This window comes from Brassica napus, unplaced genomic scaffold (genome assembly GCF_020379485.1).
Source record: "Brassica napus cultivar Da-Ae unplaced genomic scaffold, Da-Ae ScsIHWf_2886;HRSCAF=3670, whole genome shotgun sequence".
NCBI classification, from domain to species: domain Eukaryota; kingdom Viridiplantae; phylum Streptophyta; class Magnoliopsida; order Brassicales; family Brassicaceae; genus Brassica; species Brassica napus.
The window spans coordinates 1-15,575 of NW_026016137.1; the positions used below are offsets into that span (position 1 = coordinate 1).

Sequence of the window (15,575 nt, forward strand, 5' to 3'; positions counted from 1 at the left end):
TAATTTCCCTCATTTTTGATATGTATATTAATCATCTGGTTTCATTTTAATTGTTGTTTTAAATTTGACATTCAAATAATAAAACATTTAATTCTGTATATTTATTAAATAAAAATATCATTACCATACACCAATGAATCACATTTCAACCAATAAAAATAGAATAAAATATAAAACTAATAATTTTGAATTAAAACTATAAAAAATATTTTTTTTAAATCGAAAATTTACTATACAACAAAATAACTAAACTGAAACGGAGAGAATGTTTCTTAAATAATCTATATATGCACGATTTTGCTTTCATACTATCGTTTACCATACGGTTTGTATAGATACTTTATTATAAAGAACAATTTTTACTTTTCTATTATATTTATGTATCCTATATATATAAAAAAATTATCTTATTACGTACAATATTTTCTTGCAATCTATTATAATGGAATAGTTTTAATATATTGATCATATGAACATTGTAATATATTTAAAATTAATTTAAATGAGTCTAGATTATAACATCGTAATATTTATTTATTTATTTTATAGATATGTTGGGATATTCATTCGATTTTTGGTAGGATCGGTTCCAATCGAGTTTGGACCCTAATTTTGGATATTAGTTATGGATCATTTTTTCGGTTATGTATATTATTATTTGTTTTCCTACACCATGTGTAGTAAAGAATTTTTTAATCTAACATATTTTCAAAACAAATTTTATTAAATATATAGATTTTATTATTTCTTAGTAATATTTAATATATATTTGATATATATTAAATAATTTATATAAAACTAATAAAATGATATAAAATTGTATAATTATCAAAATTTAGCCTAAACAATATTTATAAAATTTATAGGTATATAAAAAACTAATGATCTTACTATTAGATATTTAATTTTTAAAAAAATTATAGAAAGTTTTGAAAGCTTAAATAATACAAATTGTATAATTATACAAAAATAATAATATTTCAAAATTTGAAATGTTATATATGAATATATTTATTTTATAGATGATGTATGAACTGTTACCATATTTAAAAAAAGTTTACCAAAAACAAATATCAATATTAAATGTAATATATGATTGATTACCATATTCTAATAAGTTTGGCAAAAATATAAATCAACAATAAATGAAATTATCCATGTCATCTTTTTCCGGAAGTCATATTATCAATTTCAGTAGACATGTAATATTGTTTTGTGAAACTGATTGTATAGAGGACACGTGGCAAAATCACTTCGCAAATATAATCCAGGGGATTCTCAAACCTTATATTTGACTATCAAAAACTAAAACACATAATCTTATAAATAACAATTATTATTTTAAATGGAATTAGAAATAAATAAATCTGGTGTCACCACATATCAAAATCCAATCTATATTCATAAGACAAAAAAAATTATAAAATTTTGCTTTTGATTTATTTTGATAATTACAAACAATGCCTCTCTTATATTAATGACTAACCAATTCAAAGATAACTGAAATGCTCCTATATCGGCTATTTATCTAAAAGAGATCTTTCGTTACTATACAATTTTACCATTGAACTTTAACTGTATACCATTGCTAGCAAATGATTGAGTTTTACTGTATCCCATATATATAATTGAGAAACATTTGAAAAGATGTAACCTCGATTATAATAATTAAAAAAAAATTATAGTTATGTGTCAATCATTTAGTTAGTTAATTAGTCATACGTATCAGTCTTATATTGAAATTAAAAAACATGTTGTTCAATTCATTTTTTATATCTCATTAGAAACATTAAATACCAACAATAAAATATCATATCATATTAACTAAAAAAAGGTGGATATTTATTATATATTATTTTCTTAAATAAAACCTACGGAATTACCTAAATTGATTATAATATATATAGTAATTAATGATTTTAAATAATGAAGATTTGCTAATAATCTGTATACTTTCTATCATTTTTGTTTAATTTTTTACTATTAAAATAAATTACACAATTACATTAATCATATATTAAAAATTTAGATTTTTTGTATATGTTGTATTTTGAATTTTTCAAAACGAGTATAAATTACTAAAACTGTTAAAAGTCTCACATAAACTTTTGTGATCAATGTTTAGTTTTTTCTATAATAAGATACAATGATGATAAAATCATATAAATAAATAATTTTATTTAATAGGTGTTTATGTTAATATATATACTTCATATCGTTTAATTTAATTATATATCATATACGATATATAAGATTGTTTGTTTTGATTTATGTATTCTAAAATGATTGCGAATAAACAAGAGGAGTCATTTGATTTATATGTGCAAACCAATTTATTACATAATAGTAACTGATTTCTTAGTTATTAATATATAATTATTATTTTATTATTTCAATATGCAGAAAAATATAAATAAGTATTTATTCTGCACAATGCGCATATCTTAACCTAAGTATGTATCTCTTTAATAATTTTGAATCTTAAAATTTTTCTAAATCTCTTGCCAAAAAAAGAAAGAAATGAGAATAAACTCAAAAATCAATATTTATATCGAGCAATAACCAAAATGACACAAAAGGAGAAAAATATCAAAGATAGATAGGATTGGCACGTGAACGTAAACTTTTTATCACCATAATTAACTTTAAATTGCTAAATCATGATGTAAAACCGAGCTAGTTTCATTGTAATCAAATAGTAGGCATGAGATCTTTCAGTCTAAACGATAGGTTCTTATGCGATAATAGTTTTTTGACCTAAAATATTTTTAAAAATTGAATAAGTTCATTAGTAAACAAATTATGTAATTAACAAAAAAAAATTAAAAAAATTGTTTAAGAGCCAAATATATAATTCGATCAATAATATAATTTTTTTTCATACGATATTTCTTAAGTAATTTTCATATAAATTTATCATGTGTAAGGCACATGTCTTATCCTAGTAACTATGTTAAGATCCGCACATTGGACGGAGTGAAACTTCTGTATTATTATAAATATATAATTTAGTTTGATATACCAGTGGCGGAGGCACCTTTTGTTGAGGGTGGTCAAATGACCCACATAATTTTTGTAAGAAAAAAATTGTACTTGTATAATAAGCAAAAATACTGAGAAAATACTATGGGTTTAACTTAATGACTCATGTAATAATGTTTATAACGAAATTGACCCTAGTGAAAGTTTTAGCTGGCTCCACTATTGGATATCCCTTTATCATTAAAAGCGAATCAATTTGAAAGAATAACCTTTGTTTTGAAATATATTCACACCATTGCCATTATACTGACATGTCATTACATGTCATTATGAGAGACTTCCTAGACTCTTTTTAAATTTACCCTCTCACAACTAGAATAATTACAAGGAGATGTCACACGGGTATAACTCATTCGAGTAATAATGTGATTACATTTATATTTCATAAGCGTATGGTCAATTGATATTTCTCATGGTCTCTTCCACACATAGTCCTAATATTTTACGAAGTATGACCCATGTTTTTTTTTGTTGATGAAAACATATTTAAGCATATTTCATGTCACTGAAGAATCAGTATTAAAAATTTGTCAATCTGGATGTATAACATGCTAATCTATAATACATTCGTTGTAGGTTAATCTCATATAAATCCATGGCTGTATTTTAACAACTACTACATATTCCAACATCATAAGCAAACAAAACACATAACAAATAAGACCTGAATTTTATGTCTTCTTTAAATTAATGGAGATCTCTAGATGAAGATATCGAAGACATGCTAACCTTTACTACATTCGTTGTGCCATAGTCTCATATAAATCCATGGCTGTATTAAGCAAGAAAGATCACATGTCCAGATTCCAACATCATAAACAAACAGATGCCATAACAAATAATATAAAATTATTAGGCACCGTAACAATAAACAATTTTCTGTCTTCTTTAGCTAATGGGGGGATCTTTAGATGTTCATGTACGCTTACAAATTTAAATTTCATACTGTAGTTTAGAAATATATTTGTGTATAGTTTTAGGCTATACTTGAAAGTATAATGTACAAGTATATAACTATTATAAGGGTCTGTATTCATCGTGTATAAACATTTCTTTATCCCGCACAATGCCTATATGTATAAACATTGTTATATAAAATCCCATTTCTATATATCCTTATTTAACATATTAAACAAATAATGAAATTATTGGCTGATAATTCATGTTCACCAGTGGAAAACATGATTTTGCAATTTTTGCGGGGAAAGCATGATTTTCGGTTTTGGCGGAAAACACGATTTTAAGGTTTTTGTAGTAAAACAAGATTTGTGGCTTTGGCGGAAAAACCAGATTTTCGGTTTCAACAGAAAATGAGATTTAGCCGTGAAATTTTGATTTTGTGGTTTTGGCTATGATTAATTTTGGCTTATTAAAAACCAACATATAATATTTATACATATATAAGAGGAGTTGGGTGTTAACACAAATATATGTATGAGAATTTTAGTTAGATTTAGTTTATTAAAATTTAGTTATATATATGAGAAAATAAATAAAATTTTGTGTAGTAAAACTGTTTTAGAAATTTGATTTGGTTGTTTTTGTTTTTATATTTGATTTGAGTTAATGCATATGTTAATTTTTTATTGGTTTGGCTATGAATAACTCATTTTTCACTACAATCCAAACCATTTTAATTCAATCCACTAAGTCCATTAGCACATTTTATCCATTTATCCATTTGTATCCATTTTTTTATCCTTGGTTTAGATCCCACGGGGTTAACACGTCCTTGTTTGGGTTGTTAAATGTTCCACGGGAACCTAGCATTGCGATTTGCTGTAATAGGTTGATTGTTTTTTTATATATTATCCATTTGGATTGAACCATTTTTTTTTTATCCATTTTGACATTCCTACGCAGAATACTATAAGAAATTATACTTTAATAGTATAGACTAGATTTGATATCCACATCTGTGCGGGTGTTCTCTTACTTTTATAAGTAAATTTTTTGTTTTTATGATTAATGTTATATATTTTATCATTTATAATATAAAATAATTTATATGATTATATTTCTAAAAATAAGTATATTGTGCGAATGTGATAATTTAATTTATCGCATTTTCTTGTAATATATTGATTTTATTAGTTTTGAAATAGAGTTCCAGATTATATAATAAATTGTAAAATAGCATTTTCGAATATTATTTTGTATCAATAATTTATATTAATAAATTTGGTACTTACATGTATATTTAAAATTATTGGCAATACATAATTAATTATGTAAGAAATATTTTTGTTTATTTCCTATTATATTTGAAATAATATGTTTTATCATTATTAGTTAGACACGGTTAATGTATGCTGCATGCTTGTTTTAAATAATGGAAAAATAATTAATGATAAGATCTAGAATAATTAATATCTTAGTGGCATTAATCAGTAATTTTTAACTTAGTAGATGGGTTATTTTCAAAGGTACTTTAGTTTTAATAATATAAACTAGAGTTTGATCCGAGCATCTGCTCGGGTACAATTTTCAATTTTATATGATCTAAATTTTATTGATATGAAAAATAAATATATATTGTACAAATAAATTTTTCAATTTATGGGTCAAAATTAATTTATATGACAAATTAAAATATATTGTTTAAAAACTCAAATTTATGATTTAGTGAGAAAACTTAGTTTTATAGTTTTAACAGAAAAACACAATGCGATTTTGGCAAGAAAACATGATTTTGTGATTTTGCTCGGACTTGATTTTATAGTTTTGATTTATATGAAAAATTATACGTTTTTCTTTTAATATAGTGATTCAAAAATTCTATGCTGTCTATGGAGCATGTTGCTTGAAATTGTGTATGAGGCTTACACACAAAACGAAGAGGAATGATATTTGTCTGATCTGATTTGCTAAGATCGAACGATTTAGGGGTTTAAGTTACATTATTGTCTTAAACTGATTTTAGCTAATATTTATGTGATCTGTAACATTAAAACGCAAAAAGTTTTGTATTTGATAGGAGAAATACCAATCTGCAATGCGTTTGAGTCATCAACATTATAATAAATCCTCCAAGAAGCTGACGTGTACAGAGAATTGCAAGATACTGTTCTATTTTAAAAGATTGTAAATTTGATATTCCTTTTATTTGTCATTTGCAATTGTGTATGCTTAAATACAATGTGAAGGTTCAATGAAGAGGAGAACCTTTTACCATTTGCGAATCAAGAGAAGAAAAACTTGAACGGAAAACTATTAATGGATTGCAAGATAAGCGGGACAAATGCCGTCTAGCGACACAAAGAAGCATCAATGAATTATCAGATGTCTTAAGGTAATTGACTTTGTTGATTGTCTTTTTTGTTAAAGATTTTTTCCTTTACATGTTCCTGCGGATATAGATTATAAATTTCCTCACGGCTGCCTTTATATGTAGTCTGAAAAATGATGTCTACGCCATTGATTCAGGCAGGTGATGGTATTACTTTGGTTAATTTTTATTTTTAAGTGAAAACTAATGTGAAGATTCTTAATGAACAAGAGATTACTTCACATATTTGGTGGTGTAAAGTATGCAAGGAAAATGTTATTTCTGTGTCACCAAAGTAGACTATAATGCTTTGTCAGTTATACAACTTACAGGTTTTTGCTTTTTAGAAATATGCTTTAAAATTACTAATGGTTTCGTTTTTAGGTTTAAACTTCATTTGATGGTGAATGATGATACAGAGAATCAAAAATTCATGCTTCTTGACTTGGCTAAGGGTTTTATTACTGAAACTGCTACAAAACTTTTGAATGGATCGTTTGATGAGATATATTTGATAACCTACCTTTTATTATTGGTAGTATAATTGGTTCATAAATTTGGTTTGGTTATTTTTTGTTTATATATTTAATTTGAGTTTATGCTTGTCAAAAGTTTTATTGGTTTGGTTATGGTAACTCATTATCTATTACAGTCCAAACCATTTTAATCCAACCGACTAAGTTTATTAATTCATTTTATCTATTAATTTATTTGTACCCAATTTTTCTACTACTAAGATTCATGGTTTGAATTTATCCATTATTTTATTATCCATTTTAACTTCCCTAAGTGAGCACCTTCCTGTTTCAAGTAACAAGAAAGCAGCTCATATGTTTCATCTTTTTAACATATTTTGTTTTCTTTAAAGATCCAATTTTGGTGAAAAATACGATTTTATGGTTTTGGCTTTACAATTTTGGCGATAAACATGATTTTACAGTTTTGTAATATATTGTAAAGAACTAAAGCCCTTTTTTGTCAGCAAAGTGAAATCATTTAATAAAGTTCATAAATCAAGTATTTGGGATATTTTAATATCTACATTTTATAATTTCTAAGAGATGATCCAGTTGAAAAATCACATATGAAATAGGTTTGTGATTTGTTTTAATAAGATAGATTTAGAGATTTTTCTAATTTTTAACTTCCCTACTGAAATACCCATTAAGTATCTAAATAATTAACTTTTTGTAATTTATTTTAGTGTTATCAATTAAAAGAGTCTGAAATTTTTATCTTTTACGGGAGGATACCTTAATAAGTTATAATAAACTAGGTGATGTTCTGCACCTTGTGCAGACTAATATATATGTATATATACACCTAGCAATTCATAATTTTAATGTTTATTTTTATTAAAATTATTAAACTAGATACAATTTTAAATTAATTATTATAAATAGAAAACTTCAATATTCATATTGGTAATCAGTGTGTTAAATTATGTTCTTTGTTTCACAGTTTTATGTATGGACTGTGAATTTTGGATCAAAAAATTTTCTATAGTAATAATCAAATTAGGAAAATTAGATTTGAAATTAAACTTGTATTTGAATTGAAAGAAATCAAGTTTCCTTGAAAGGATTATAAACAATTATAACTCGTAAAATGTCAACAAAATAACAATAGCCTAGGAATGTTCAATCCGGTAAACCGAACCATTTAAAATTGATCCGAACCAAAATTTAGATTTGGTAGTATTGAAGAAACTGAATATATGTTATTTTAAGAACATCAATATAGATTTGGTTCAGTATATTAATTGATCCAACCAAATAAACTGATTAATTAATATATACTAATATACTTATATATATATATTATAATTTGTATTTGGATCAATATCTTCAATATGAATCAGAGAAACTGGCTATAAGCCATTAAAATTATAAATAAATATAAGATACACGTAATTATGATATAATCAGTAGATATTGTTAATTTAATTATTAATATCTACTTATTAATTAAATATTCTAAATATCATGATAAATTATATATTAAAATATATATTTATAAAATAATAGTATATATAAATAGATTAATGTTTATTAATTATCTTATATATCATGATTAATATATATATTAACATAGAAATTTAAATAAAATTATAAATAAATATAAGATAAATGTAAGTATGATATTATCGGTAGATATTGTTATTATTAATTTAATATCTACTTATTAATTAAATATTATAAATATCATGATAAATATATATTAAATATATATTTAGAAAATAATAGTATATATAAATAGATTTAATGTTTATTAATCGTCTTATATATCATGATTAATAAATATATTAACATAGAAATTTAAATAAAATTATAATTAAATATAAGATAAATGTAAGTATGATATTATCGGTAGATATTGTTAATATTAATTATTAATATCTACTTATTAATTAATATTCTAAATATCATGATAAATATATATTAAAATATATATATTTAGAAAATAATAGTATATATAAATAGATTAATCACTACAAGAAAACATATTTTTTATGAGGGCAGTATTCGTTGTAAATTCGTCGTCGTAATAGGAGCTTTACGACGAATTAACATCGATACGCGTTTCGTTGTTAAACGCTCGTCGTAACGGAGGTTTCGTCGTAAAGTCCTAGTTACGTTTACGAGGAAGTCAATTCCTCGTAAAGCGGAAGGAAACTATTCGTCGTAATGCCCTCGTAAATGGCGATGTAAATACCTTGTAATAGTTCGTTGTAAAAGCCACGTAAGGCTTCCACGTAAAGTCGATGTAAACTTTACGAGGACTTTACAACGACTCCATGTAAATTCCTCGTAAATGTTACGAGGACTTAACGTGGAATTTTACAACGAATTTAAATCTCCATATTTAAAATATTAATTAATTATAATAATTATATAAATTTTATAAAACAATAATTTTAAAATTTAAAATATTTGAAATAAAATTAAATATGAAACCAAATAATTTTTTTTAAAAAACTATAAATTCATTAATTAAATAGAATTTATATTTTTTATACAAAACAAAAGAAATTAAAAAAGGAAACTAAAGGCCAACATCATCGTCATCGAAGTAGTTGGCTGAGGGTTCGGGTCTGTAGACGTTCCTGCTTCGGGATCCGGCTGGCTCATCCCGAGAGCTGCTCGTCTCTCCGCCAAAGCTCTCTGCAAAGTTGGATTTCCCACCGCCATCACATCCAGCAAACCCTCGAGAGAGTCCAAACGCTGCTGCTGGGTATCCATGCGAGCCTGCATCCGGTCGTTGTCCTGGTCCCGTCTCGAATAGTATGACGAAGTCGCCCTTGCAACTTCGTTAACGGAACCTATTCCGACCGTCCTTCCCTTCTTTCTAGGAGCCACCTATATGTATATATATAAAAACGTATTTTAGAGTTAATAATAAAATAAAAAAAAATTAAAATTATTAAATTTTACCTCCTCGAAGATCCGGTCGACCTCTTCGGTTGACAACTTGACGGGTAATCCATCTGCAGACTGTTGGGTAAGTTGCGTCTCTTGCTCTTCAACCCGAGACGCCACAGCGTTGAAGTTTCTCGGATGCAGGATCCACAAAAACCCCATCTGGTGAGGCGTGAGTCATCTTGAATAAGTCCGAGAAGATGGCAAAACTCCCGTCTTCTCCAACTAATAAACAACAATAATAAATAAATTAAATATAATTAATAAATACAAGTTTAAAATAATGAAAATTATAAATTTAAATAAAACTTACAGCTTCGAGACGAATTCCGGCATGGGGTTTTTGGCCGGTTCTATGAACCATGGGCAAATGGCCATCTTTATCCCTCGTTCTTCGGGAAGCGGAGCAGGAGTTGGCTTTGCGGATGGAGCTGGGTTCGTTCCAATAGGTGATGAGGCCATCCCATGCTTCCTTTGTGACCCCGCTCGGCTTCCACTCATAGCCGTAAATCTCCCACTTGTCCTTCCAATCGGAGACGGTATTGCAAAGACGAGTTTTCGCCTTTGCAATAAATTCGCTCTTCACCCTCTCGGTGATTCCTACGGACCAGTTCCACCTTTGCTGAAAAAAAAAACATTTTAAAAGATTAGAAAAAAATTATTTAATTAACAATATAAATATTAATAATATGTAAATATAATTACCGCAAAACATTTAAACCACGTCGTCTTGACGTGATCGGGAGTCATGGTCCAGTTGGGATAAGGGCCGTCATAATATCCCTTCATCGTCTCTGAAATGCTCCGGCTAACACGGTTGTTAGCCCCAAACCTGCAAATATAACAAATTTGTTAAAAAAATTGATCAAAGATTTTAAATTTTAAATTAATAATTTTATGTACTTACCAATAAGTACCCGGGGGTCTATCGGGTCCAGAACGTGTAAACCCTCTCGTCCGGGCTGGGCAAGCAAATCCTCGACGGTGTATCTTGCGAATGGTGCATGAGCTGGCACCCGCAAATCGGGATGAACTGAAGCCGGTGGGGCAGGCTGATCCGGGGCGACAGGTGGAGCTGGTGGGGGAGGCATCTGAGATGGAAGAGGAGGAGGGGTCGAAGAAACTCTCCGAGATGTGTGAGAGTCCGGAACTGTCCCGGAAGAAGACGATGGACCGCTAGAGGAAGATCCATCGCCAAACAAATCCGCATACGTAGTGCAGGAGCTGCTAGTCTCGGTCTAGGAGCCATCTAGAAAATTAAAAAAATTAATTAATATATATCCTAAACGAATTGTTTAAAATAATTTTCTAAACTAATCATCTAAACTAATTCCGTTAACTAATCACCTAAACTATTCCCTAAACTAATCACCTAAACAACCACCTAAAACTATAAAAAAAAAAAAAAAGATAGAGAGAGAAAGTTACCTAGAGGGGAGGGAGTTAGGGAGGAAGAATACGAGCATTGCTCGTATGAAAGACTTCTCCCCCATATATAAAAAACGTTTCCTCGTAACTTCGTCGTATGTTTTACGGGAAGTTACCAGACCCGTTTTTCGTTTACGACAGTTACCATGCCCTCACTACAAGAAAACACGGACAAACTAAAAAAACTGACGGAAAACCGACCGAAAAAATCTGTCAGGATTTTCCAACGGAATTCCGACGAAAACTTGTCGGAAATATATTTCGGTAAATTCGTCGGAACTGCGTCGGAAAATCCTGACAGAATACATTCGTCGGTATTTCGTCATACGATCCCGACAGAAAACCGACAAAAAACTGACAAATATATGACCGTTGCAAAAAATTGACACATACCGACGAAATACCGACGGCATATACCGACCATGAAAGAATTCGGTCATAATTCCGTCGGTTTTTCCGACGGATATACCGACGGATTGAACAGCCGTTATACTTCCCGACTGAAAACCGACGAATTTGCAGCCGTTGCACTTCCCGACGAAATACCGACGGATTATGTAGCCGTTAGTATCCGTTTAAATTACCGACGGAACGCCGACGGGTTTAGGACGTTAATTTAGCCGTTATGATTCCCGACGGAATACCGACGAATATTTTCCGTCGGAAAGATTTCCAATTCATTATAAATACGACCTCTCCTTCATTCATTGAAATCACAACAAAACAATATAAATTATGGGTACTCCTTATAATTTCCGTTCTTGGTTAGATCAACCTCATATGGATCCAAATACAAATTTACTTACGGAGGAATACGCACGTGGTATTCAAGAATTCATGGGGGTGGTTCAAAGTCAACCGGAAGCAAGAACAAGTAAGTATTTATTATGTCCATGTTCTACTTGTAAGAATAATATCCGTGTCAAAAAAATGGAAGTATGGAGTCATTTATATTTGAAAGGATTTACACGTGGTTATAAGATTTGGTATCTTCATGGAGAAAGATTTGAGTATGGTAGTAGTAGCGAACCTCAAACTGCCGATAGGTTAGATGAACCTACCACGGATGTAGATTTTGGGATAGGGACTGTTCAGATGGTATATGATGCATATGGAGAAAATTTACCGTCGGGTGAAGAGGAAGGAGATAGACAAGAACAACCCAATGTAGAAAATTTCCCATGTGAAGAGGAAGGCGAACGAGAACAACCCAATCTAGAAGCCAGAAGATTTTTTGAATGTTAGATGCAGCTAAGCAGCCATTGTATCAAGGATGTAAAGATGGGCATTCACCTTTATCATCCGCAAGTCGATTGATGGCGCTAAAGACTGACTATAATTTGGCTGAAGAATGTGTGGATGCGATTGCAGATTTTGTTAAAGATGTTCTTCCTGAAGATAATCTTGCACCTGGCTCATATTATGAGGTACAAAAATTGGTCGCTGGTCTTGGCTTACCATATCAGGTGATAGATGTATGCATCGATAACTGCATGATTTACTGGAGAGCAGATGAGAACAGGGAGAGATGTAAATTCTGTCGGAAACCTCGTTATCAGGATACGACTGGAAGAGTTCCGGTGCCATACAAACGAATGTGGTATTTGCCGTTGACTGAAAGATTAAAGAGGTTATATCAGTCTGAACGAACAGCAGAACCAATGAGATGGCATGCTGAGCACTTAACAAATGGTGAGATAACACATCCTTCCGATGCAGAGGCGTGGAAGCATTTTCAATCAACATATCCAGAATTTGCATCTGAGGTAAGAAATGTGTATCTTGCATTATGCACAGATGGTTTCAGTCCATTTGGAAAGCATGGAAGACAATATTCATTGTGGCCGGTAATCTTGACACCTTACAACTTACCACCACATTTGTGTATGCGACGGGAGTTTTTGTTCCTCAATTCTCGTTCCCGGGCCAGATCATCCTAAGAGATCACTGGATGTGTTTCTTCAGCCATTGATATATGAGCTGCAATTATTATGGGAGCACGGTGTTCATACATACGATGTTTCGCGGAAAGAGAATTTTCAGATGCGAGCAGTACTTATGTGGACAATAAGTGATTTTCCAGCATATGGTATGTTATCTGGATGGACCACGCATGGGAGGCTATCATGTCCTTATTGCCAAGACAACACAGATGCTTTCCAACTAAAAAATGGTCGGAAATCGTGTTGGTTTGACTGTCACAGGAGATTTCTACCACACGATCATCCATATCGTAAGAGTAAGACATTGTTTACAAAGAACAAGAGGGTGTTTGACAGTCCACCTGAAGAAGTAAGTGGCAAAAAGTTGAAGGAACAATTAAGAGATTTTGGTGCAGATAGAACGGCAGACGTGGGTGGAAACGGACATGAACCGATTTATGGTGTAGGGAAAATCATAATTGGCATAAGAAGAGTATCTTCTGGGATTTGCCCTATTGGGAGACTCATTTGTTGCGGCACTGTTTAGATGTCATGCATATTGAGAAGAACTTTTTCGACAATTTGATGAACACCATCCTTGATGTCCAAGGCAAGACGAAGGATAACTTGAAGTCAAGACTGGATTTGGTTGATATTTGTGCTCGTCCCGAACTTCATGTTGATGAGCACGGTAAAGGTCCTATTCCCATATATCGACTGGATGCAACTGCAAAAGAAGAGTTTTTTGATTGGATAACACACAGTGTTAAATTTCCAGACGGTTATGCATCAAGTTTGCGTAATTGTGTTGACAAAAGTGAAGGGAAGTTTACTGGCTTGAAGAGCCATGATTGTCATGTAATGATGCAGCGCCTCCTTCCTTTTGCGTTTTCCGCACTATTGCCACGAAATGTCCACGAAGCAATCGCAGGTACTTTAAAATTTAACATAGTTAAATTAATTGTCATATTATTTTTTAATGCTTATATATATATATGCTTATGGAATTTGTTTTCTTCGTGTATGTAGGGATAAGTGCTTTCTTCCGTGATTTATGCTCGAGATCACTCACATCAGATGGTATCCGCAATTTGGAAGTTAAAATACCGGTGATCCTATGCAACCTCGAGAAGATATTTCCTCCATCATTTTTTGATGTTATGGAGCATCTTGCTATTCATCTTGCGAGAGAAGCGGCACTCGGTGGTCCCGTGCAGTACAGGTGGATGTATTTGTACGAACGGTTTATGTTTCATCTGAAGAAGAAGGTCAAGAATTTAAGCAAGGTGGAGGGATCAATAGTGGCTCAGTGCATCAATGAGGAAACCTCAAACTTTGCTGAATACTACTTTCCATCAGAAGTTCGAACAAAAAGTCGAAGACCTGCACGGCATGATGATAGAGGTGAAAGGGCAACTTATTATGTTTATGTGCCAAACATGTTTACACAAATTGGACGACATAGTGGAAAGTCAACGGACCGGATACTTACCGTAGCTGAGCATGCTCATTTGCACACATATTTGCTTACAAACTGCGAAGACATTCTTGAATATGAGAGGTACATAGATTTAAAAATATGAATTATTTGCAATATTTTTGAAACATATCTAACATTTTTGTGTTTTTTACAGTATTTACTTGGCAGAGATGCGCTTAAAGTACCCGGATGCGACAGAAGAACAACTCGAACAACTCAAGCAAAACAACTTTGCAACATGGCTTTCTGATTATGTAAGTGTCTAATCAGTAATTAGTGGTAACTAACCGTTTTACTTATTATCTTTTAATGAACGAAAACATTTTTTTTTGTTTTTATAGGTAAGCCATTGTTTAGCTATTGGCACCCACCTAAAGATTGGTTACGTGAGATAGTTTGTGGTCCAAAGTTTGTTGCAAAGTCATATCCGAGATATTGCACACGAGGATATGCATTCAGAGTTCTTAAGGAAAATACTGTAAGGAGAACAATTGATTGTGGGGTTTCTTCGTCATCCGGAGACGATGTCTACTACGGTAACGTACGCGAGATTTTGGAAATTCAGTACCCGGGAATGATTGGCATGAGATGTATTGTCTTCAACTGTGAGTGGTACGACAACGTTGTTGGTCGCGGAGTAAGCACTGACGCATTCGGTGTTACATCTGTACATTCGCGACGACGACTGGATTTTTACGATCCATTCATTCTTGCTTCACAAGCTGACCAGGTATGTATGTTGAAATATATTTTCCATCGGAAGTAATCATATATAATTACTTCGACTTATATAATTTATAATTTTTCAGGTTTGCTATATTCGTTATCCGCGGATTAGGCAAAGGAACGATCCTTGGATCGTTGTCATGTCAATAAATCCCAGAAGCCGAGTACAAGGAGTATTTGATCCACTACAACAACAATTAACCGAAGAGGACGGCGAGATTGGAGAGTTTGACGAAGACAATTCAGATTCATCATGTTCATCATCAGATAATTCCTCAGATGGAGAGTAG

The 15,575-nt window shown here is 30.8% G+C and overlaps 1 protein-coding gene across 1 annotated transcript; it reads left to right on the top strand.

The window, feature by feature from the left end:
* The first annotated feature begins 12,395 nt into the window (after positions 1 to 12,395).
* LOC125602526 lies at positions 12,396 to 15,575 on the top strand. The gene is made up of 6 exons (XM_048774120.1): positions 12,396 to 14,010; positions 14,109 to 14,640; positions 14,714 to 14,813; positions 14,901 to 14,945; positions 15,125 to 15,289; positions 15,369 to 15,575. The coding sequence occupies exons 1-6, from the start codon at positions 13,632 to 13,634 to the stop codon at positions 15,573 to 15,575; spliced, it is 1,428 nt and encodes a 475-aa protein (XP_048630077.1). The 5' UTR covers positions 12,396 to 13,631.